Source organism: Camelus dromedarius, chromosome 17 (assembly GCF_036321535.1).
Source record: "Camelus dromedarius isolate mCamDro1 chromosome 17, mCamDro1.pat, whole genome shotgun sequence".
Classification (NCBI taxonomy): Eukaryota; Metazoa; Chordata; class Mammalia; order Artiodactyla; family Camelidae; genus Camelus; species Camelus dromedarius.
The window spans coordinates 7,578,077-7,603,795 of record NC_087452.1 but is presented as its reverse complement, the minus strand read 5'-3'; the positions used below and the strand labels follow the sequence as shown (position 1 = coordinate 7,603,795).

Here is a 25,719-nt window from a genome sequence, read left to right as displayed (position 1 = left end):
TAACCTCTGGAGACCCCAGCCTGCTCAAAGAGGATCGAGAAAATGACTCCAGCGCCTGCTCTTCCTGAGCTGACCCTGACACGTAGAAGAACGTGGTGGGAATCAGCCCTCCCCCTGTCTGTAAGTTATGGTCCAAGTGCTAGTTATGACCTTACGTGTGTGTTTCTTTTCTCTGGCCAAGAATGAGGAAAACAGGTCCTAACCCTGGCTCTGATGCTCTGGGTAGCATACGTTTCACCCATCATCCCATGAGCTTCTGCAATCTTGGATAAGTCACATCCTGTCTAACCTTCAGGTTCCTCTCGTGTAAGTTGGGAGCAAGCCTTCCTTGATGGGACGCCGTGGGGATGGTGTGGAATCATGTGCAAAAAAGCCCTCCTTCATGAAGGGCTGTGCATTTATCAGGTAGCACCGTTAGTCCTGATCATCTCTCTGTTTTATTGTGATTGGCTTTACTTTCTCCTCTTCTTTTATGGTTACTTTTTTTTTTTCTGTCTACTCTGAACCATCAGAGTTGGAACAAATGACGTCTAAATTGCCAATGAACTCAGGGACCTTTACTCTACGTACTGTAAGCGCTGTTTTAAGATGAGTCGCCATGCTCTTTTGACGGGCCATTCATAGTCGTGGAGCTTGGTGAAACTGACAGAGAAGGCTGTCACTCACTCAGCGAGTCTGCGGCGGGACAGATAGCTCTTACCTCCTGATATATGAACCACTCCATGTGATTAATTTCAACAGGTAACTCCAGGCTGATTGGCAAGCTGAAGACCACTTTAAGTACAAATAACAGTTCTGGGGTATGTCTTGGGTGATAGAATAACGGCTGTGTGGAACAGAGGCCCTTAATCTTTGCTTGTGAAAACACATTTGGTTTCCTTTCAAGATCAGGATATTACAACAAAATCAACAAGATCTCTCAGATCTTCATTGATACTTTGAAGTTTGGTATTTATAAAGCTTATGTAAAATACAGAAGTGACCCAGAGGGCCAGGCACATCCATCTATAGCAAGGGCCTAGCATATGCTGCTTTACGGCAATTTACTAATAATAATACGATGATGATGGTTACAATTGCACCATATTATCCCTCTTGCTATAGACTTACAGAGTGCTCAGCCATCTGCTGGGGCAGGCCATACTGTCCCCACTTAACAGATGAGGAAACTGAGGCTCAGAACAGTGGAACAACTTCTCAGTGATACACACTCTAATGAGTGGATACCTGAACTTGGGTTTTCTCGCCAGAGTCCTTTCTAATAAACTTCTCTGAAACTGAATGGAATAGGCCCAAATGTTTCGGTCTACACAGTCTATCTAATCACCATTTATTGTGCTCATCAGTTGATTCAGAGGACCTCAACTTCCAGAAGATGAGAGAGGCCCCCCAGGGCTTTAAGGTGGAAATCATTATCTGGTTTGGGGGCTATTTTGGAATGAGATGTGCCATCTTCCCCCACCCCACCCCCAGGCCTTCGTGGTTCTGCGAAGGATAAAGCTACTCGATGTCATTTCACCCACTCTGGGACTCTTTTGGTGATCTGAAAAAATTAAAGACTTTTGTTCCTACCTCAAAGCACATGGCCTTCTAGAGCTGGAAATGCTTAACTCTTGAGAATGCACTGCAACGCACTGGCAAGCACACTTAAGGCCTGCTGGTCATCCTGGGCAGCCTACACAGTCTGTTCAGTGTTCAAACCACAAAGCACCCTCTACTGATGACTGCAGGCAGACTCTGCCTCTAGCTCTGGTCCAGTCTGGCATGGGGACCTACGCAAAGGAAATGAAACTCTGACAAGGACTTGCTAGCGTTAAAAAGCTGGCTCTTTCCCAGCACACAAATGTGAAAAGCTAATTCCCACTCCAGCTTCATCACCTGCTCCTTCTCTCTCTGCTTTTGCTACAGCAAAGCTTATAAAGAAACTGGCCACCGGGGTCATTAGCGTCTGTGTTAGCTGCAAATTTGATTATGCTGGCCTCCTAGGGTTAGCAGGAAAAATGCTAGATTTTCATTCTAGGAACTTAATTCTGTTTTCCCTCGTTTTTTGTCATGTTTGCACATTTCATTTGCATTTTAATGGCCCGTGGTTTGCCAAAGTCCAGACTGAGACTTGAGCTGTTGTTCCTACTCAGGTGAAAAGTGCAACCACGACCGACCATCTGCACTGGCATCCAGTCAGGCGACTGTCCCAGGCAAGTATCATTCATTCAGCACCCCGGTGCCCCAGGGAAGGTGACGAATGGAAGAGACTTGGTCCAGTTTCGAGGACAAGCTTGGTCCGGGGTGGTCATCATCCATTCCCAGCAATGTCCTCTCAACATCCCAAAATAAGGCAAAATTACACTGAAGAAGAACTGAGACCTCAGTCCCTTAGAACCTTATCTAGGGGAGACATCAATGTCATCAAATGGGGGCGAGATCTCCCCTGTGAACTACGGAGATGTGTTACTGAGGAAGCCAGTCTCCTCCCGGGGGCTGGATTCCCAGTCTCTTCTGGATCAAGTAGCAGGGACAGCAGCATCACTGGGGGCGCCCGCCTGACTCCCATGGAAAGGAACAGAAACGACAGTAGGGATCAGCATGTGAGCTACTATCCTTTATGCCGGGGGGCAAAATGCTGACTCTTTAGTAACAATACCTCTCTGTGCCTCAGTTTCCTCGTCTGTAACATACAACTTCATATGACAGTGGTAAGGACCAGAGAAAAGGAAAGCATTTAGAACAGGGTTTGGCACAATAGCTGTTCCAATGTTAGCCCTCGGTGTTACTGCATCACGTAAAACTAACTGGATTTCTCTGTCTGTCTTTCCTCTAGGAAAGAATTGGGAGATTCCAAACCGATCCTCTTCCATGTGATCCCTTGTACCCATTCTCTTTCTGTTCCACACCCAATAAACTCTGAGAGTGTCAAGTAATCCATTTGCCTCTGATTTTTGTCTGGAAAAACTGGCAGGATTTTTCTCATTGAAATATCAATGCGTCGCCTCTCTTGTCAACCTATTTTTTGAGCCATGGTCCCTGAAAGCCAAAATTTCACTGCATCACCGTCGAAGGAGCTACCGGGGAAACCCCACTCAAACACACCGAGTTCTCATTTCATTTCTTAACACAGCACCTATTTCCTGACTTGAGGCCTGAATACAGTCAACACCGTCGTCACTGTGGTGATGCTTACACTAAGTTATTACTGCCTGTTAGTACCCAGAGGTTTAAGAAAATACCAAGGGCCAATTTAAATATCATATTTATGGCAGAACATTTTCCAACAAGAAACCAGAAATGCATTTTAGTTTATTTCAGTCTAACTGAAATCCTTGCGTCCCTAACCTGGGGCTCACCAAAATGTCGTCTGTGTTTAAAATTCTCCTCTAGGGGTTCTGATGCATATCCAGGCTTGGGAACTTTAAAAAAAAAATCCCTTCTGATAATCAGTGCGTGCAACGTGGCGTTAGCGTGATGGTGACAGCTACACAGCAGTGTTTTCCAGACTGCTAAAAAGACCGATATTTTTAATTAGTCAGGTTTACGCCACCAGCAGCGCCCACCGCGCTCCCAGGAGGCCTCCCCTAGCTGCCGCTAGCACAGGGGGAGCCACCGCAAGCTCTTCTCTCTAGAGGCCCTTCCAGACGGCACTGCGGGCTGCGTGCGGGTGGCGCTAACTGCTGGGCTCGGCCATGGGCGCCGAAAGCACCGCGCCGGCTTTGTTTAAGGCTGAGTCTCCATGACAACACCAGCTTAGAAGCTGGCTTAAATTCTTCTCCTGCACAGGAGTGTGAGCCACAGGTCAGGACCTTTTGGGGACAAAATGGCTTGCTACATCCTTAGGGAGTCCGTTCAGGCCACTCAGCAGGGCAACTGGGGATCTGTTTAGCCTGGAAGTCCTCAAAGGGATTACGATCTTCAAGCTTTTATGGGTGCTTTTCATGCTCTCCTGCCCAGTCAGGTAGCGAAAATGGTCCGAGTAACCATTGCTTCGGTGACCACTGCTGTTCCGCATTCGCTGTGATCTTGGGAGGAGGCAGCTGGCGCAGGTTAAGACTGAGGGTGTGAGCGGGCGTACTCCGGGATGCGGCAGCCAGCTCTGCCCCGTTCTACGCTGTGATGGGAGCACCCTGCTCACTCTCTGGCAACGGTTTTCAATCCTTCAAAAGGGGTACAGTATCAGTAACTACCTCGTGGGGTCGTTACTAGGATTCAGTTAGTGCACATAACACGTTTAACACAATGCTTGGTACACAATACAATACAGCCAGTAATTAGCTGATACTTTTCTTATTCTGAGTATCACCAACTGATCAGCAGCTGCTCAACTCATACAACAGCCACTAGCCACACGTGAGTGTTTAAATTTAAGTTAATCAGAATTAAATGACCTTAAAAATGTGCTCCTCGGTTGCAGCAGCCACATTCTAGGTGCCCAGTGGGCGCACAGAAGCTAGAGCCTGCCCCACTGGACAGCCAAAAACACAGAGCAGTGATACCATCACGGAAGGCTCTCCTGGACAGTGCTGAGCTGCAGCCTGGAGAAGACCAAAAGGAAGACAGGCACTTTCTTTCCAGAAGAGAGATGCTTTGTTCTCAGCAGCCTCCACTGGTGTGAAAGTAACCTGCAGGCTGTCTCTGGGAGCACCAGGGCCCGCTTCTGTAGCATCCAGTATACAGTGGTTTACATTGTGGAGTGTGTGATTAATACTGTTGATTAAAAACAAATCATTTTCCAGAAACAGTTCTCTCTCAGTTAGAAAGGTTCCCCATTCCTTTCATATGCTCTTTACATTGCTCTGTGGTTATCGATTCTACAGTTGCACATAATTCTTGGAAAGCAGGCAAGGTGGCAACTTTGTAGTCATCTCATGTCTTGTGGTGGAAACCTGCAGCTAGTGGAGAGGATGATTTTCTTAACCACTACCCGAAGGGAAGTGATGTGCATGTTTACTTGTCACCCCAGTGTTGCTTGGCAGCGGGAGAGCCATGTTAAATATTCAAAGATGCGAACACACGCCTTCATTCAATCTCAAACAGCACGTTTCCAACGCGTTTCACCTTGAATGGCCAGTTCTGGATTTCCAGTGATGGCTGGACAATGCTTGGTCCTTTTCCTTAGAGTCAAGTTGACACGTCTTATTTGTCCTATGCCTGGTTAGCCCCCGCCGTCACTGCCTGGCAGGTGCTTTGTGAATGCTGGAGAGTGAGGGGGAAATACAGGCACCAAGCAAAAGATGTCTGTTGTTTCCAACAAGCAGGAGTTTAAAGCGACTCGAGAACAGTCAGTGATGCTCTGCATCCTCTAGAGCTTCCCCTGTCCATCTGCATCCTGGGAGAGCTTTTACTGCAACGCTAGCCTGGAGAGCCACACCCAGAGCTGGCGTGACAGGCCACCCCAGACCAGCTCTGTCACAGTGGCTGCATAGGAGACAGCTCAGGAGACTCCTCTCCCAGCATCTCCTACGCTCAGTCCAGAAATCCAACTGTAAAAGGGCTGTGTAAGGGGAGACAGAAAGGAAGAACTGTCTTGTTTTTGAACTTTTATACAAATGATACATTTTTTAAGTTGAGAAAAAAAAAACCCACAGATTAGACTGATCACTGAATATTGTCAATAGAACATAATTAACGAGTCTGTGTTCCACAAGCGCAGAAAGAGATTCTTTTTTAAAAATCAAAAATTTTTAAAAATTCCATCATCACCTGTTACAAGCAGCTCGGGCGCACAGAATGTGTCGCAGTTTTGTTGTATCATGTGCTCACACACAGCATCTCCTTTCACCTTCAGGGCATCTCACTGAGGCAGGGGCCCTCGTCCTCACCTACAGCTGCCCAAACTGCAGCTCGAAGGGCTGAGAAGACTGTCCAAGGCTTTAGTGACAGAAGTAGCTCTAGTACCCATTCTGACCGTATTCTATCCCAGCTTCTCTTTGTTCAAGAGTCGCAATACCTTAAGACTGTCAAGTTCATCTTCAAACCAAAGAGAGAGAAAAATATTCCTCATTATAGAAAAGTCAGATTATAGTGCCATCTGGAAAAAAAAAATGTTTCCACCAGCTACAGTAGCAGAGGTTGTGAAGTATCAGCATTATTGCTGATAATCGCCTGCAGTGAGTAGCCACCGGTCACCGTACCTGCGGAAAGGGAAACAGGTCCAGCAGAATGGACAGTATGGCTAGATGGCCACAGAAGGACTGAATCAGTAATACCAGATGGCAGCTTAGGGCATCCACCTCCCCGAGGCCAGGAGGCTGGCGCGGCTGGAGAGGAGCGAGCCGCACGGGACGGGAGGGAGCACGACTCTGCCTGGCTCTGTGTTCAGCTTTCGCCTTCCGCCGCCATCACCGCATGGGGTCCAGACACCGCACAAGCCCCAGTTAAATCTAGGCGTCTTATTTCTCATCAGCTAGCCTTGCGAGGCTTACTACAGGGGTTTAAATCAAGTCTGAAAAGAAAGGGAGACGCTTACTATTTTTTTCAACCTCCTCGTCTTGATTCTAATGCAGTCAGAGCTGAACCAGCCCTGTGACTGACAGGAGGCTGACCGTTGTCAGGGGGGCAGAGAAAGCTGAGCCAGAGCCGCAGGAGTGTGTCATCCAGAGAAGGGAGAGCAACTAATCGTGTGATACACGCGTGTCTAATAGATGCGAAGAAGGTTCTAGTAGCCCTTTGCTCTCATGGGGTGACAAGAGGACATTCTAACTGTGGCTTAAAGAAGGGGGCAAGATGGGAGACGGTGGTCCAGACAGAGAGGTGAAATGAATACAGCAAAGTGCATGGTGGCAATGTCGCTAGCAGTCCTGGGGAGCAGATACTGAGTACTTCCGGTGCACCCGCCACTCTTCCAAGTACTTAAAATATATGAGCTCATTTAACCACAGTAGCATCATCAGATGTGCGTCATTAGGCTCATTTTAGGGGTAAGGAAACAGAGGTTACAGATGTTAAATGACTTCCCCAAAGTAGAGAATTTGAGCTACAGTGGCAGCCATCTGGGTCTAGAGGCCACGTTTCTGCCCCACGCAGTGCCTCGCAGTGACAGGTATGTGGTGTGTTTGAGGAAGATCTGTTTTCCACTTTAGCTAGACTACAAAGCTTCTCAACCACGGCACTCGTGACATTTGGGGGCTGGACAATTCTCTGCTGCAGGGGGCTGTCCTGGGTGTTGTACATAAAACATTTAGCAACATCCGTGGCCTCTGCTCACTAGATGCCCGCAGCACCTCCATCCTGCCGTCATGCACATCAGAAAGCTCCCCAGCCATGGCCAGCGGTTCTCCCAGGGCACAGCTGCCCCAGTGAAGAGCCACTGGACAAGGATAGAACGTGTGAGGCTGGAGAGAGGCAGAAAAATGTACTAGAACTCAACCATGCATATCCTCAGGTTCTGTCCCGAAGGCTGTGGGAAAGCATCCTACAGAGAGAAAGGTTCCAATTGGGGTTTAACAAGTGAGGAGCAGCAGAAAACAGAACTTGCAGAAGCATCAGGGTAGGAGGTCCTTTGAGAGACAACACAGATTGTGAGTTCTTGGCTTAGGAACGAGATGTACTCTCAGACTTTATAAATGACATGTTCAAAACTCTTAAGGCTAAAGATAGCAGAGGATAATTTATAAGAGCAGAGGAAAAGTTCAGGCAACCGTTTCACCTAGTGGTCCCTGGAATGCAGCCAATCTCTGGCCTGAAAGCTCAGATTTCAAAGTTTCATTTTAGGGAGACAAGCTTCTGGATCTGAGGAAGAAACTGACTACCCCGTTTTCTTAAGAAGCTACAATGTCAGGTTCCACGTCACTGTGTAAGTGTGAACACAGCTAGGGTTACGTCAACTTTAGATAGGGCATCTCTGCAGAAGTATTTACTGGACATTTGGCAACCATGGGGAAAAAATGGAAATCCTCTCTCCCCAAGTCACTCTATGGACAGAATTTCAAGTCATAGCAGCAGTTTCATAAGCAGGAAAAATACCTGTGAACCTTCTAAATATTCTACAATAAACATGCCACTCTTGTAATACAAAAGATGGCTTTAAAACTGTCTAATTCAGATCTGTACCTCAGTGGGTGAATAAACACTGACCTGATTTATACAATCCTGTCCACTCCTCAAGCATTCTTCTTTTCTCTTCCCTGTTTTGGCTTCTAGTGAGTTCTTTACTGTGTCACTGGGGAGGATTTAGAAGTATTTTCTTAGTCCTCTTTACAAATATTTCCTTAGCTGCCGTGACCATTTTGAATCTAGTGCAGCTGCAAGCTTCTAACCAACATCATAGTTTTGCGGATGGAATTCTCTTAGGAAAAAATAACTTGATTGCCGATGAAAAATTATTCAATCTCAGAGAAAGCCAACAATGCTCCTCTGACAGAAAGCCATCCTAGTCCAGAGCCAAGGGCTTTGGAATCAGATACGGGGTAACTCGGAGACAAACCCCTTCCCGTCTCTGCTGCCTCCTGGGGCAGCAGGGGGGACTTGAGTAAGTTCATTAACCAGGTTCTTTCGAGGTTTCCTGAGGTGGCCCAAGTGAAGGTCCCAGGATGTGGTCAGGTGCATGGCTGACAGTGAGGAATCAGGATCTCTTTCCATCCAGTCTTTAAGAGAACCATTCAGGGCTTTTGGAGATCACACCTATCTTGCCATCTCTTGGAGATGCTTCTTGTGTTCAGATCAGCAAATGATCTGCCTTCAGTAAGAGTAGATCCCAGTCACTCTATGAACCTCTCAGAACTCAATGCAGAAATCTGCCCCACGACCCATCTCACTGTGGTCTCAATGACAGCGGGGAGGACTGGGAGGCTGGAACTCTAGGTTCCAAGCATCTCGGCATCAGTTCTCCTGGGGATATCCCCAGACCCTCAGCTTGCATGGTAGTGGGAAAACTACATAACAGAGGACGCTGTCTGCAGCAGCTCTGTTTAAACAAAGATTCTCAAACAGAATGCTGAAGTCTAGCTCAGGCAATCAGCTAATGATTTGAAATGTTAAACAGCTGGATCTTTTTCAAGTTTTACAGTTTGTCTTTGAAGAAGATTGCTAAGTGTTTAGATTCTTCATAAATAGTAAGTAGTTTTAGTCATAAATACCCTGTAATATGTCCTCTGTTCCTTTTATTTGGAAGCAAGTTGCAATCTCTGGTAAAACAGGGTAAGTCCTAACAGCAGCCATTCTGTGTGGGAAACAGCCACCAACAAGTGCAGTCTCTGCACTGATGAAAGGCATGTAAAGACATCAAAACCCAAACATCTGCCACGCATTGTTGGGAAAGGGGGACACTGAGCAATGTCTTGTGACATTTTAAGGACAGCAAACAGCTGGCGTGAATATAAGTAGTTTGAAGATGTCAGGAAAAAACTCAGATCACAGGATTAGATAATCAGCGCTCATTTCATAGGTGACTCCTTCCTTCCCTTCAGAAGTGAAAATGCTTTCTTCTTCCCCAAGACAGATGTTAACAGAACAGAACGCAAGCAGCCAGAAAGTGCAGTCGATAAAATCCCAAGAGGGGGCAGTGAAGATGAAACGTCCCTCCTCCCAGCCACTCCACCACCACCACCACCCCCGCCTTCCCCCTAAGGAAGGGAGCACGAAATTGTCTGGACTATTTGGGGACTGTGCTCTCGGGCGTGGGCTGGGCACTAAGGGGTGCTCGGGACTGTGCAACAGTGGGGGCATTGCTGGCAGGCGGCCCAGCCTTGCCCAGAAGATGCTTTTCCGTCTCAAGGCCATTGCAGGCCTGGGTGTAGGAGCTCAAAGAGAAGACACATGTAGTTGCCTATTTCACGCTGTCCCTTCCGGCCTCAATCAAAAGTTGGCGGAGGAGTGCAATTAAACCAGCGGTAGGAGCTTCACTCAGAAAAACACCCTCTCGGCATAAAGAGTGGATGGTCAGTAAACAGGGACCCCTAATGACGCCGCCCTTCACCAGAATTATCTGGAAATCAAACCCTAAGTTGAACAGAACATTGTATGACGTCCCCAAGGATCTTGTTAAGTTACAGGTGGAGGCTCAAGAGGAGGCTTTGACTCAGCAGGTGTCTAACAGGCTCCTGATGATGTCAGCCATTGGAGCGCATCGCAGGGAACACGGACTCTGCCGGCCGTGAAGGAAATCGCTGGCCACGCCCGACTTCCGCCAGACACGCGGACTCAAACCCCAGCTCCTGCGAACGAGGGGACCCCCCAGACCCCAGCATTGTGATCCAGCCTCCTGGAGGCATCCTGTAGTTAAATCAAGTCGTGGAGGTGGAAACATCGCGCAGTTCAGTTGGCTATTGTTACCTGAAGATGTTTCTCTTTCAGCAGGAAACAGACAAATATGGCAAGTCGTAATTTCACTTACAAAATGTTTTAGGTTTTTACCGCTACCACAATAGTTTAAAGCACCTAAAGTAATAAAAAGCTAATTAATAAAATATTCCAGACCCATTTACACTGTCGTATATACTGATCTTAACTACAGACTGCAGATTTTCATCTAAATGCTAACAGTAAGTCAGCTCTTGAATAATTAGGAGGAGAAAGGCTTATCATCACTGGAACAGTCTCAGAGTACAAAAACACTTTTGTTTTTCAAATGTCGCTATGACATTTCAAAAAAAAAAATTCAAAAGAGAAAGCAAGTAATAACAAAACTAATGCAAACATTAGTCCAACACTGAAGTCTCGGAGGAAAGGCCCAGCTGACCACTGGCTGAAACACGGGTGCTCTGACTCCGGTGCTCAGCACTGACCGCCCACTGGAACCACCCGGAGCTCATTCTCCTGCACCCAGGCCCGCCCCCTCAACCCCACCAACCCCGGATTCCGTGCAGTTGCATTAGGATGCGGTCCAGGGAGCTGGAGTTTAAGTATCTTCCCAAGTGAACCTAACGGTAGCCAGGGCTGAAAAACTGCTGTAATGAAAGGATTCTCAACTCCGGCCCCACAACCGACCACATCAGCACCAACCAGGGAACTCAGTAAAAACAGAGATTCTGGGGCATCGCCCTGGACCTGCTGAACCAGAAGCTCTGAGGCTGGGAACCTGTCAGTCTGTGCGTTAGCAAGCCCTCAGGGGAGACTGACGCTTGCGGTGGGGAATTCCTTTCCTGAGAAGGTTGAGGGTCCTTGTGCTTCTCACTCAGAGACTCTTAACGAGGGGCCGCTGAGAACCTCACACTGAGACTCTTGTGTTGAATGGCCTACAGCCGGGGCTGTGGTGGTAATTCCAGAGACGGCTCTACTCCCTCTAGCCTGGGAGTCTCGGCCAGGGGAGGAAACTTAAGGCCATTTAAGGATTTAACGGTCACTATGTTACCCCCAAAATACGACCAAGTACAACATGCTGGAATACGTCTGGTGACAGGGAACTCGCCACCCCCGGCCTAGTCCTGCCGACTCCACCTGCTTCCTTGGTGCAGACTCCGTGTTGAGTATTTCACAACGAGGACGCATTTGTGCTTGACCGTGGCCCCTGAGGGGGATGCTGTAATCTGCATGTGACCTCTGCACAAAATAAGTCTTAGGGAGGTTTTGAGATGTGCCAAGGTCACGTGCTTTCTTACAAAGTTTACACCAAGTCCTTTGTCTGGAGGACATACAGAAAATTCATTTTCAGAACTGATAACTTGAAAGCTGTTATTAAGAAAAATATTCTCTTGTCTCTTAAATAAAGACCCTTTGTTGCTCACATCCAGTGTCTAGTCCTGTCATCCACGCTGGGGCCTACTGACCAGGACACAGAATTGCAAGACGATTAACAGACTGTTCCTGCATTCCACCCATCCATTAGGACAATGCTCTTCCATGTCTTGCTCATGTGAAAAATGACAGTATTAGCAAGGCATGGTCAGTAAACTGGAGGGTATTTGGGGAAATCTATGTAGAGCTTGTTGGGAAAAAAAAATCCATGTAATTTATAAGTATATTACCAAATAATCAAAAGTTTTTTTTAAAAAAAAGACTGAATTTGTATCAAACTTCAAAACCTAAAGTTTTCAATTTTCAAAATGAAATCCTGGGCTTGCTTCCACGTAAAGATAGCTCCTATCAACCTAAACGCACAAAGTGGCCACAAACCGTTCCCGGCCAAGGCTTCGTGATGACGACCTCTTCAAATTCTTAACAGAGAACATAAGTGAAAAACTTTGCATGAGCAGATGATACAAAGTTTGAAAGCATTTTTTTTGACAGTTCAGGAATGTCTAACAGTTGAATTTCTTTTTAAAGAATCCAGCAGCTTCTCTTTCATTGAAGAAAAAGTATTATTAAAATGTCTTATGATAATGTGAACAAAACTGAAATCAGTTCAAGCTTTTTTCCTTCAGGTGCTGTAAGTAATGATGACGCTTTCATCTGCTGACGCACGTGTGCTGTGAGAGCAGTTGCTGTGCCAGGAAGCTTCCCAAAGGGCGCAGCAGGCACAGACGGGCACAAGTATCCGGTACACATGCAGACGCAAATATACAGGGCCCCCAGCTGGACGGATGGGGACCTGCTGGGAGGCCCACCCAGCCATCCTGCTCAGCCACCCACCAGCCGCACGTCTCGCCGGGCACATCGTGAGTGAACCCCTCGTGGCGTTCCACGGGGAGCCTGTCCACCTCGGGCAGTGGCATGTGCTCACGGAACCTCGTATCCAGGTGGGAGAGCAGCCCTTGGCCAAGCCTCCCTGGAGCATGGAAAGAACCGTTTCTCATCCCCCTTCACCGGTAGGAACTCGAGACAAGTCACCATTTCCTTCTCTGTTCAGAAAGCCTTCAAGGGAACCCCAGGCTCGCAGACAAGGTTCCTTGCCCTTGGCGTAATGCACTTTGCACACTACCCTAGGCCTCAACTAACTGCCACAAAAGGAATTATTATGTCACAACACCCTGCATTTCTAGAGCCCAAGATGGCAACACCTTGGCCAGCTGTCCTAACCATGCCACCCTTGGGCATCGAGGGCATTATTCTGCAAGGAGTGACTCAGGGTGAATCCTGTAGGGGAAGAACATCTGAAGGCACCTCCTAGGGGCACACGGTGATGCTTGATGGCTATGTTTGTTCTATCACCACTCATTCCAACTAATATTTGATCCCCAAAGGACAGCTGCAAGCATCCTGCCTCACAGTCATTTTCTGAATAAAGTCCAGTCTGAAGCCCACCTCCCCCCAAAATGACCTGGAGCTCTTGTGAAAAGTGTAGAACCATCAATACACCCAAAGTCAAATAACTCAGTCTAGCCGGGGCCACAGATGATCAAATTATAGCTAAGAAATATGAAACTCAACTCCATTGTGAACTAGAAAGATCAAGTACTAGATCTGCAGAAATCAAGAGTAGCTTTTTCTTTTTCTTCTTTTTTTTTTTTTCAAACAAAGTCTTGCTTGTAAGCATCAGTAGCAGCAAGTGGTTGGAAGGTCATCTAGGCAAAGAGAAGAACATGTGCAAAGGCCCAGTGGTATAAGCACGGCAAGTAGGAAAGACCGAATCAAGGTCTCTGTAACTAGAGGGAAGAGGGCAAGGGCAAGTGTGGTTCCAGATAAAGCCCAGGAAGTAAGTGTGTTGAGTCACACAGAAATTTACAGAACAAATTAGAAATGCCTCTGTTCTCCAAGTATTGGAGAGCCACTGAAGACTTTTAAGCAGTGGAAATGAGAATATAAATAACAAATGATGTGATTTACATTTTTTAAAGAAATCACTCCTGCAAGTGTGCGGAGCAAGAGCTATACGTAAATGTCTAGATTCTGTTTGGAGACACTCCGCTGGCTGAGGTGATGGGGTTAGCTTTGACTACAGAAATGGTGGTGATGGAGAGACGTAAATGGAGATAAGCAGTATTTCAAAGGTAAAAGCAACAAGATTTGATGATGAATTGACTTTCACTCCACCTCTCCACCCGTAAGAAGTCCCACTGACTTGAACTGCAGTGTTTACCTGCATACTCACTGACTTCTGTGGCGCCAGATGTGGAAAAACAAAGTAGGCTGGTGCCACATTTACAGAACTGAGGGGCCCAAAATTCAGTTGATTTAATTTGTGATCAGTTATCTGTGCTGCAAAGTCGAGGGTAATCTCTCCAGTGCATGAGGTCGGTTGTTTAGAGATCGTTACAAAGACGTCACCCTGTCTCTCTCTCTGCATTGTATTAGATGTATGACTATGCAGTGGTTCATGTGCCTGTGAAGAGTTGAGTTCTGCTACAGTGTTTAGGGGGAGCAGTCGTCAAAACTGCCTCGGTTCTGATACCATCTGCAAGCTTGGAGGCTCCCCAAACCACCCTCAGATTTGATACACTGCTAGAAAGACTTACTGAAAGCTGCTCTCCTCACAGTGATGGTTTCCTACAGGAAAGGGATACAGATTAAATCAGGCAAGAGAAGGAGCCTTCAGAGTCCAGGAGATGTGCCAACCACGGAGCCGCCATTGTCTTCTCCCCCATGGAGTCCAGACATTGATGTGGGACAACACGGAGCACTGCCAACCAAGGAAGCTCATGCCAGCGTCACTGCTCAGAGTTTTAATCAGGGTTCCCTTATATCTGCATCACTGATTGATTGACTGATTGCCCATAGGGTTGAACTCAGTCTCCAGGTCAACTGATACCACAAGACCCAAAACTCCCACCCTAAATCACAATGTTACCATCTGGCTAGCCTGGGGCACCAGCCAAAGAAAACCTAGAAGCCAAGAGCAAAAGGTCAGACCTCTTTTTGAGCAAGATTAAAGTCTTTGACATCAAAAATTGGTGATTTATGTTACAAGCAGCAGAAATGGAGTTACAGTTACTGTTGCATTGAGATGGGATTATACACTTGTAGAAATAAGCTCTTTTTCTTCTAAGAAGCAGATTAAATGTACCGAGGTTAGGTCCCACCTTGCCCAGAACTAGTTTTGTTATCTCTTAGATAAAAAGCTTCTTTTAAGAATTTCTCTGTTTTCTCTTACTGGCCTCAAAATCCTGCTTCCTGTGGTCAACACAGAGAAAAGTACATTTTTTGAAATTGCCCTAAAGGGAAGTTGGTCCCCACTGCAGCATTTTCATCTTTCTCCTAATTCTGAGTTTCCTGGGTTAGTCATTTCTTGTTTATTGGCTCAGTTAATGGGCCAGATTCTAAGGTCTTCCCTTCTGATGAAAAACCACAAGGAAACAGAGGCAGGACGGCTTCCTCTTCAACACAACTACTGCACTTTGCCATTCAATGAAATCGAGTCATTTCCATGGAGACTGACATCACATGACACTAAATGATGCAAAAATCACAAGCACCATGTTAAGTCGGCTTAGTCACTGATACACCATCTTTTTTTTTTTTTTAATTGAAGCCATCTATTTTAAAGAAAGATGAAAACATTACTTAGAAGACACAAGCAGATGGTGGGACCATTATGGTCACCAGAAATTCCAAAATCATTTAGGCCAGATGCTTCCAAAGGATTTCTAGGAACTAATCTGGCACTTGCTATCTCTGCCACAGAAATTCTGAGTCCCCTTTATCTTCTCTGTCCCTTACAGGCTCTCTGTCTAAAACAGAACCATTGTAAGTGGCTTCTGACTGTGGGCTCTTGTGCTGTAGGCTCCTGGTTTGGTCCTCTCGCCCCTTAACTTTGTTGTTTGCAGAGTTCAGCCCTGATAGCACCACACATAGGACCTATCATGGTACAGGTTTCGATTGGCCTTATTTTCCACACTCTGTTAGGCAGCAAGCTTTTTACTGAATTTCCAATTCAGAAAATGGAAGTTTGGGGTGTTTATGAATTTGGGACTCTCACGAACCACTCTTCTTGGTTAATTTCACAGAATTACAGGATTTCAAAGGATGTAAGATTCCCCTGTCGTTATGCTTGCCTCACCAGATCTCTGACTGATTGATTGAATGATTGATTTTACCTTCAGTTCCTAACCGTACATCTAGTTTTCGTTTCAGTGATTTCCACTTGTGTCTTTTTTTAACTGTTAAGAACATGCTTCTATGTATATTATAATCTAAAGTAAGGCCTAGTTATTTTTTTTTAAGTGAAGAATTTGAAGGTTGATATGCAGAAAGCACTGAACAAGTAATAGTATGGAGAGTAAGCAAAGATGCTTAAAAATCCAACAGTTAGTAGAACGGCTGACTGTCCGGAAAGCACAAAGTACTACACGGGCAGAGAGAAGAAAAGACCTAATTCTGTCTGGGGAAACCAGGGAAGGCTTCTGGGAGAGGTGACACTGGATTTGAGTCTCAAAGACTGACTAGGAGTTGATGGGTAGCAGGGAGCGGTCTGTTGGATAGGACAGAGGGAAGGGAAACAGCATGGCCCACTTATGTTTGTGGATACAGGAGCAGGAAGTTGAGAAGGTATGGAGGGCGAGCCCAAACTGTCATTCATAGGAGCAAAGGAGTTTGCCTGGAAGAGAGGCAGGCATGGATGGAGAGTCTGAGGTCAGTAGTGGAGGCTGGAGACTGTTCACTTCTGATAGCACGTCGCCTGACATCCTGCGGTTGGACAACATCCCCCAGCCCCTTAGCAAGCTGGGACGGACCCAAGGGTGGAGCTGGGGCAAGGCGTGGGCCAGCCTGGGTCAGGTCTGAGCTAGGCTGAGTTTTCTTTCTCAGAGAAAAAGAATTACACATGATTTATTTATCAATATTATATATAATATAAATATCAATTATCTATAAATACAATACATATACATATGTAAAATAGTATAAATATTGTATTTATATAAATGTATTATATAGATAGATAATTATAAATGACAAATTCATAATACATAAATTATAAACACATTATATAAATATAATACAAATACTATATACTTATATGTAAATATATTTTACATAAATATTATCTATTATAATTATAAATAAATATAAATGTAAATATTGATATAAATATATAAATTACATCTAATTTTAAAATTGTGTGTGTGTCCAGTTTGCAAACCATGTTCTGAAAGCGGCATGAGGTCATCGGGAAGAGGTGCAGAGAGTAGGGGGGTGGAGGCGGCGACCTGGGATCCTCTCCTCTGTTTCAACCAACTTCTCCATCACCTGGTATCTGTTTTGCCTTTCCAGGTAGAACTGGTTTGAGTTACGACTCCAAACAAGTTCGAAAACTTAGTAAAGCAGCTCAGTGTTTCTCCAACCCCTTACAATCGTTTGTAGACCCTTCGTTTGGGGGGTTCTCCCTGTGATTCCTGAACCCCTTTTCTCCCTAACAGGGAGCTGGCATCCACAGAGGGCAGTAAATGTATCAGTGCAGGCGGACCATCAACTGTCCTGAATCCCCCCTTTCACTCCCCGTATCCAGTCTTGGGACGCACGTGAGCCACTCCCTTGTGCCTGACCCAAGCTCCTTTTTCCTCTGTGACCTGTGAGCGTTCTAAGAATTCAGACAGGCCCTCGGGGATGGGACCTCTGGAATCTAAATGCTGGCCCACTCTACTGCAGTGTAAGAATCCTAATACTGCATTCATTCTAACTTGGGTTTACATTTTTAAAAAAAGGTTCCATGTTATCTCCTCATAAAATACATTTTAAAAACCATAATCAGTATCATTATCTGGGCAAAAGAAGGCATGATGCCAAAGATGTGAAGCTATTTTCATTAAAAAAAAAAAAAAAAACTCTCAAACTTGAAAACCTCACAGGATTCACTTTGCTGTAGGAAAAGGTTTTGCACAAAATGCAACCCTGTCACTCACAAACACAGTAATCGCTGGGGATTGCCAGTCATTTTCATTATAGGTAATTCCAGGGTGCCTTGTTTTGCCATGCCACTCATGTTCCTGGATGCTTGCCAGATGGTGCCACAAAGAGTGATTCTGGAAGCCAACCAGAGCTCCAGACCCCGAGGATAAACTTGAGCCATAACTGACTGTTCCGGGCCAGACAGCACATACCTAAGTAATGACAGAGCAGAGGAAAGGAGGGGTGTCGGTCCTGCTGGATATGCAGCACACACCAGAAGATGCTGGGCTCCCTCCTTCACGTGGCTCAGGCTCCCATCTTTTCCAAGCATTCCCCTGGTCTAAGACTGGAACGCCCCTCCTGTGCATCCTCACAGCCCTCTACCTGGCTTTCTCACAGTTTTTTGTGGTTGCCCGACTTCAGCTTCTCACACAGGACATCTTTGGTGAGTGTTTCCTAAGTATCAGACACACCAGCATCTGCAATAAATCCTTATCCATGCGGAGCTTATGTTTCGGTAGAGATGAGAGCCATATAAAGGATATGGTTGCAGCAAATCATTAGGGGAGCCTATGGAGATAGTGTGGGTCGGGGGTCGCTATTTTAGATAAGATGTCCCTGAAGAGATGACATTTGAGATGAGGCTGAATGATGAGAAGGTACAAACCATGCAAAGATCTCTGGGAAGGCATTCAAGGCAGCAAGTGTACAGTGAACATATAGCAAATGCAAAGGCCCTGTGGTAGGTGCGAGTTTGGCCCCAGAACGGCAGGAAGGCTAGTGTAACGAGGGAGCAGGAGAGTGGAAGGGAATGAGGGCAGAGATTTAGGTAGAAGCAGAGTACGGAACAAGCCAGTTTCTATTCTAAGGGTATCGCCAAGGGTGTGATGGCCTGAACTACCTCTGATCCTCCATTCAGAGTAAGATTTCTCGAAGACAAGATGCCCCAAAGACACAAAAGGCATTCAGGAGACATTCTGCTGAATCACTGGACAGACCACTGCCGTGGGGTCACAGCTGCCCTCCTGGGCTGTCTTGATGCCTCACCCTCACAGGTGACTGTGAGATCTCATTGCTTTTCAAAGGTCAACTCCATTGAATTTCCTGTCTAAAGCATAAACTGGCAAGTCATTCTAAGATCTGTAATATGTTATGACAACAGTGACAACAAAATCGGCCCCCGTACATCCTGCTCTCTCTGTATCTACTTGAGCTCCTGGATGACTCAATAACCAAACAGGCGCAGGAGACGAGTTCAAGCCTTCAGCAGTTAGTGACCTTCTTAAGATGAGCATTTCAGTCCTGCTGACATGTGACCGAGTCCCAGGAGACCACACAGCAACCCCAGCTCCTGTGCCTCCAACTTAGAGCTTCTCTTGGAGATTCTCAGCCTCCCCAAGCAGACAAACCTCACTGCCCACCACGCAGGGACAGGAGACGGGGGCATCAGACAGATGGGACTCTGGGCCCCACTGTCTGTTACCTGGTGGCTTTGGGCAAGTTAACCTCTCTAGGCCTCCATTTTCACATCTATGAAATGAAAACAATAGAAGGTCTCTTTGTGTGTGTGCGCGCGTGTGTGTCTGTGTGTGTGTGTGTGTGTTACAGGAGATAGTACTTCTAGAATGTCTAGAGTGGATACCATTTATCAGATACACTGTGACTCCCTGGGCCGATCGCAGCAGCAGGGTCTATTTTGTTAAGACATCACTGTCTCCCTCTCTCCCCGTCTCTTCTCTGCCTCTCCCTCCCTCCCTCCCTCTTTCTCCCCCCGTCCTTTCTTTTTGTCCTTCTCTTACAAAGACCCTATTTCCAATAAGGTCACCTTTGCAGGTACTGGGAGTTAGGACGTAATACATCTTTTTGCAGGGGACACAATTCAACCCATAATGTGTCCCCTGTGGAGCCCCAAGGAGCTGTGACGCGTTTAGAGCCCTGGAGCAGTTACAGATGTGATTCCTGCTCAATGTCTCATCTCTACCGTGGCCTTGAAAAAGTTACCTCATCTGAACTGTAGTTTTCTCATGTCACATAGGAAAAATCACACCTGGGGCAGAGCACAGTTTGGGCATTAGTGCCAAATAAAGTTCTGAGGATAATGTATGAGAAGGGCATCGTCATTACTAAAACCAGTAATGAAAGGCAACTATCAGGATGGAGTCTGTCACTGGGCTGTGTGGGTTCCACAGGCCAGCGACGCTGCTTCCTTGGTAGTGATTTGCGTTCCCCTGAGCCATCTCCCCCCCCCCCCCCATTGCCTGGTACCTGGGAAGTGAACTTGGTCAAAAAGCTGATCTGGACAAAAAGAAGGGCATTTCTGAAAACCATGCACAACATCTCTTTTTTTCCCCCCAGAACTAAGCAGAGGGAGGCTCTGTTGTCAGTCCTGTGATGTAGAGTTGGAAGCCAGGTGAAACCAATCTCAGCTAAGCAGGCGTTTCTGTGTTTCTGAATCCCACTTCAATGAGCACATACCGCCAAGGTCATCCAGCGAGAGAAGCCAGATGTAAAACAAAACAAGCTAGCGATCGGTGCCATCCAGAAAGCTCGAACATACTCTGAGTGCTTTATTAGACACGTGAGACTTAGGGAGAGGATGTTTGTGCAGTTCTCTTTAAACACATGTAGCAAAGAAGAGAGAAGAGAGGCAACCATGTCAGTGTCTCAACCCAAAGACAGAAACCCAACCTGGGGCTCTTTCTGTTACACCAACTTTTATGAATGGCATCGTCTCGTGTAAAGGGCCAGTCCTCCTTTTAGCTGTGTGTGCAGCAAGGTCAGGCGTGATAAACACAACTTGACAGGGATGTAAATTTCTAGAAATGTGCCTGACACTTTGCTGTGGTCGATATTTGATCTGTGAGCAAGCATCCCCTGGGGCTTGTTAGAAACGCATAAACAGGCTCCACCCCAGGAGAACTGAGTCAGAATCGACAGTCTAACAAGATCTCCGGGTGATTTGCAGGCACGTTAGTCTGAAAGGTGGTTTTCGGCAGCAGTCTCCCCCCTAGTCTGCCTCATGCTGACCCGTGTGTCCATTTACTTGGCAGCCTGGTTGTACCAGCCAAAGGCCACCAACATGTCATTCTCTCCATGTGCAAACTCCTCTACAGAAGAGCTGGCTGGATCCTGAAAGGCTATAACTAAGTCCATTTGTTCCTAAGTCCAAAGAGACACCACCACCATCCACAGCTGACATCGTCCAGCGGAGGTGATGTTGCAAAAGAGCTTCTCAGCTAGAGTGTGGCTCTGTTCCCACCTATAAAGACGTGCAGGTGGAAAATGCTAAATCAATCTTGCTTCCAAGCCAATGGTAGATGCCCAGCCCCCCAGCTGGTGGCTTCTCTTCTCAGCCAAAGCTGCGGCTGAAGCCAGGCTTGTCCTTGCCAAAAACGTGGCATCCATGGCTCTTCCAGGACCGCAAACAAGCCTTTCCATTTCAGAGGGAAATCGCCCATTTCTCTCACCTTTTGCTTCTGTGTTTTAAAGGATTCTCACAAACTCTAATCATGCACCCCAATGTTCATAGCAGCACTATTAATAATAGCGAAACCATGGAGGCAACCTGTATGTCCACTGACAGATGATTGGATTAAAGATGTGTGTGGGTATGTGTGTGTAAACACACACACAATGGAATACCACTCAGCCATAAAAAAGAATGAAATAACGCCATTTGCAGCAACATTGATGGACCTAGAGATTATCATACTAAGTGAAGTGAAGTCAGAGAAAGACAAATACTATATATCACTGTATGTAACCTTAAAAAATGATACAAATGAACTTATTTACAAAACAGAGACTGACAGACACAGAAAAAAAAAACTTACGGTTACCAAAGAAGAAAGTAGGGGGGGGATGGATAAATTAGGAGTTTGGGATTAGCAGATACAAACTACTACACATAAAGCAGGTAAACAATAAGGTCCTACTGTATAGCACAGGGAGCTACATTCAATATCTTGCAATAACCTATAATGAAAAAGTATATATGTATAACTGAATCATTGTCTGTACGCCAGAAACTAGCACAACACTGTAAATCAACTATACTTCAATTTAAAAATAATTAGCTAATTAAGAGGATTCTCATTGAATGGCCCAGCAGAGAAGTCTGCAACCTTCACCACCAATATCTGATCCACGCTTGATCTGGTTATTCAAGGGTCAAGGTGTTTCATATCCGTTCTGTAGAGACTGGACACATTAACCTGATGCTCTCACTGTTGCAGAAGCTTACATGAACACTCCTAGCAAACACACGTCGCCCCAAAATTAAAGATAGTGTGATTTCCAACATGCTGGTTCCTTGCTCCATCTCATTGGGAAAATCGCTTTTTTTTTTTTGTTGCGAAAACTGATTTATGGTGAGCAAATGGATGTCACACATCACCCCTGTAGTATTCTGAGTTTCCCAAGGACTGGATCAGGAGTCCAGGCGCACTCAGTATTTAAACCCCCCGAGATAGCCGAGGCATCGCCTTATCACCGACCCCAACTCAGACTATTCATCAGTTACTGTGGCTTTAAATGCTGAGTCTGCTTTTTGTTTGTTTTGTGGTCAATCCTGCAGTTCCCATTCTGTGTTTTTCTTACTGATTTATAGTTACTTTGAGGGGAAAAGAGTTTTCAAATTTAAAACATGTTTACAAGAAGTTTGTTTCTTTAAAAAAAAAGCTCCTTGTGAGCTAAAAGAAACGGTCGGTGTGTTTAGGGGCGGGGTGGGGCGGGGTGGGGCGGGGTCATAGAACGACGACTCTCTACCTAAGGGAATTAGAAAAACACTGCATCCTCTTCCTTTGAAAGATTCCTTTGGGGATTGTCTGAGTAACTCTGAGTATAAATAAATGGCTCTGGCTGTAACTGCTACTTGTGACCCAAGTGCGTTCTGCGGCAGGAACAGTTGCTCAGGTGTAAGAGTGCCCAGCAGAGCCGTTCTGTGAGTTACTGAAGTTCAGTGCCCATATCCAGCGAGTGATGACAGCGCATTAAATGTGCTCAGGATCCATGTCCACGGAGGCATCTGAATGTTCTCGGAGCCCGATCCACCACGTTCTCAACGTCGATACCCCTTGTACTCGGAGATGGTAGTGCATGCTATTCGCTGAAGGGACTGCAGCCAGAAAACGCTGTTTCCTCTGTAGGAATAACGACCTAGTTGGCCATGATGAAGTAAGAATGGTTACAGATCACTGACAGACAGTAAAGCCTTTCAGGGCAAGAATATTTTCTTTATCTCTGGATGAAAAAGGGATGGTGGTTAGTGAGAAAAATGGAGGTGACATGACCATCTGTACTCCTCACAGGGTCCCTAAGGGAAATATGTTCCTAGAGCTTCCTGCAATAGCAGGGAAATGGATTACTTACTCATAACTGGGTCTTTATCACCAAACCTTAGTGAAAACTGGGGTCAAAGTGCAAGGAATATTCCTTTCATCAAAGCTGGAAGCGAGGAAAGCATGAGACAGTGAGGTGTTTCTCCTAAGACCCGTGGCAGAACTAGCTCTGCCATTCACCCCAGGCAGCAGTCCCTGGTCCAGTGCCTTTGGATCACGTGGAAGAAGTGGAAGAGAAGCCACAAGGAAAGGAAGATGGCTCTGGGCTCCCACCTCTGGGCTGGCAGGAAAAGGAAAATCAACACTGCCGCACTCCCAGAGCATGGTGTTTCTAATAACCTCTGGCGGCTCTACCGCTTGGGTCTGTGGGTCTGTGCAGTGTCTAGAAATGGTACCCATCTTCCTTGGGAGGTCAACTGCATTGAGATGGGATGGAGAGGGGCCTAGGGACACGTACAGAGGTCAAACCCAACATTTCAGTATGTCCTGTTGAATGTGAATAAACAGCCAAGCTGCTGTAACAACATGTGGTCCTCAGAGCACCTGCTTCTGCAGGAAGGCTGCTCTAGAGATGCTCTTAGCTGCCCAAAGCAGAGCAGCCAACAGCACGCTGTGGCTTAACTTGCAAAGTGAAACACCACACACACCAAAGGATGGGAATACAAATGAAGAACAGCCCAGAACGCAAGGATGCGGTCCCTTTGTAGCCCCTCAGTAAGCAAACCTGAACTTCAGAGTCCCTTATGGCTCCAAAATGAGTTTACAAAGGAATTCATCACACCATTCCGATTAAATGGGCAGCCCTTATCTTGTAATTAAAATAATTCATTTCCATACCATGTCTCCAGCTGTGTCTCTGACAGAAAGAAAAGCAACAGAGGAGATGGAATGTTTATCAGGAACTTACATAATAATAGCACATGCTTATTAAATGATTACTAAGTGCCAGTTTATCTAACCCTCAGAACCACTCAGTGAATAGGTTCCATGGGAATTCACAGTGAACAGTAACGCATGGAGGGGTTAACCAGCCTGCCCAAGGTCACGCAGTAAGTGGCAGAGCTGGGACTGACTCCCAGTCTGGTTTGAGACTCTCATTTATTACCGCTTCCCTCGTACACACGCTGCATATACAGAGAGAAAGGTCTAGCTTCTAGATCCAAATTCAGCCCTCTTGTAGTGCTTAAATCATTTGCTTCTCTCCTGTTCCTTCTTCACCTCCCACTACATTGTATGTGTGTGTGTGTCCTTTGCTCGTTTCTGCCTCCTCCTACAAAGAAATTGCAGCAACTCAGTGCCCTCCTCTAGGCCAGGTCCCCTCTGCAGTGTCACTCCTCCCCCTCTGATTCCTGACTCATATCCTCCCACGGACCACCAGGTCTCCCCTTCCAAGAAACCCATCCTGTGTGCTGTGTGCTGGAGGATCTGGAAAAAAAAAAAAACAAAAACAACCCAAGGTCTAGTTCAAAAGTCTAGAGCTCTGGCCAATGGAGAGCTTTGCAGTGTGCTGTGGGGGCTGGCTTCCTCATTCAGAAACACACAGGGTAACCATACCCATACCCACACCCATCTGTAGCCCACTCATGGCGCACAAGCTGTCTCCTTTTTACGACCTGTTCTAAAATGCCTCCTCCTTGGGCCAGCAACCCCCTATGCTCATTCCATGACTACCCGAGGGCTGGCAAACATTTATTGCCCTCATTTCCATTTCTTCTGCCTACAGAGAAAATAATACTTTTCAGAATATGAATTAGGGTCTCTAAATTGACCATTATCCAATACCATTTCCAGCCAAAGTGATACCAATATTTAGTTCTTTACATGTCAACATCTCAAAGCCTGGGGCACATATTAAGAAGTGGAAAGCATTTGTAAGCGTTTATGAAAAAGGGAATATAAGGCATGGATAGAGCAGTGATTGCCCGAGTTTGCTCACAGAGTGCCAGCGAGGACACTGAAATGGAATGAAATAAACAGCCCAAGTCCAACTTGAATACATAAAACAATTCATTTGGACATCCTAATCCCGTGGGTTGAATGATGTTATTTTTATGGTCAGCTCTGTTACAGAAATTTGAATTTGGGCAGTATTTACAGGACATCAAAACAGCCAGTTGAGAAGTAAGTGGATTCCTTCAGACTAATTCCAGGAACACTCTGATTAAGTAGTAAGCAGAGGGAATCGGGTACTCAGGGTTTACTGAATTTTCTGGGTGACTCGGGGTTACCTGCTAACCTCTCTTTGTTTCATTCCTTATGGCTGAAATTCTTATTTTCAAGAATGTATCACTTCACTCTGTGTACCTGGTGAAGCGTGCTGAGCATTCTTTAATCTTTTTCTGCTCAGGTGGGAGTTTGAAAGGGCCTCGGCCATTGTTCTGGCGGGTGGTGCCATTGTAGGAAGACCCCAAGTGTGGAAGGCTAGAATACTGAGTATCTTTCTGTCTTGTCTTAGTTTCTTGAAAATCGACTGTTCTTTTCCATCCTTCTTTTCAAAATGCTGACTGGTGACTGGTTCTTCTTTCCCATCTAAAAATGGATGAATTACAGGTGGGCCAATTTTGAAATCATTAAAAAAAATATATAGAAAATACTTCCAAAACTTTGATCTTAAAAAAAAAATTGAAATCAGACTAACGTCGTTGGCAGTAGACAGAGGTAAAGTCGCCTCTTGGTGACTACAGATTGAAAAGGTAGAACCAGGTTGACTGGAAAATTCCAGACGGCTGTAGAAGGTCTAGAAAAACTGGTGCAT

General features: G+C 46.0%; 1 protein-coding gene and 1 long non-coding RNA gene across 18 annotated transcripts in view; one reads left to right on the top strand and one right to left on the bottom strand.

The window, feature by feature from the left end:
* The window catches only part of LOC135323334 (uncharacterized), a 669,673-nt gene that overhangs the window by 66,323 nt on the left and 577,631 nt on the right, over positions 1-25,719 (bottom strand). The gene's annotated exons all lie outside the window — the stretch shown is intronic.
* Positions 1-25,719, top strand: part of GRM7 (glutamate metabotropic receptor 7) — a 770,235-nt gene that overhangs the window by 728,370 nt on the left and 16,146 nt on the right. For 3 of the 17 annotated variants that reach the window (XR_010384785.1, XR_004142558.2, XR_004142569.2), the window contains 2 exons: positions 1-2,195; positions 2,819-2,918. The exons of 2 other annotated variants lie outside the window; for them this stretch is intronic. Coding sequence is in view for 1 of the 15 variants with exons in the window: in XM_064496293.1 (XP_064352363.1) it covers positions 9,424-9,434 (11 nt within the window). In the remaining 14 variants the exon portion in view is untranslated. Of the gene's footprint in view, positions 2,196-2,818; positions 2,919-9,423; positions 9,583-25,719 lie in introns of those variants that run through there. 12 more of the 17 variants (XR_010384784.1, XR_004142565.2, XR_004142567.2 and 9 more) reach the window with 12 other exon arrangements.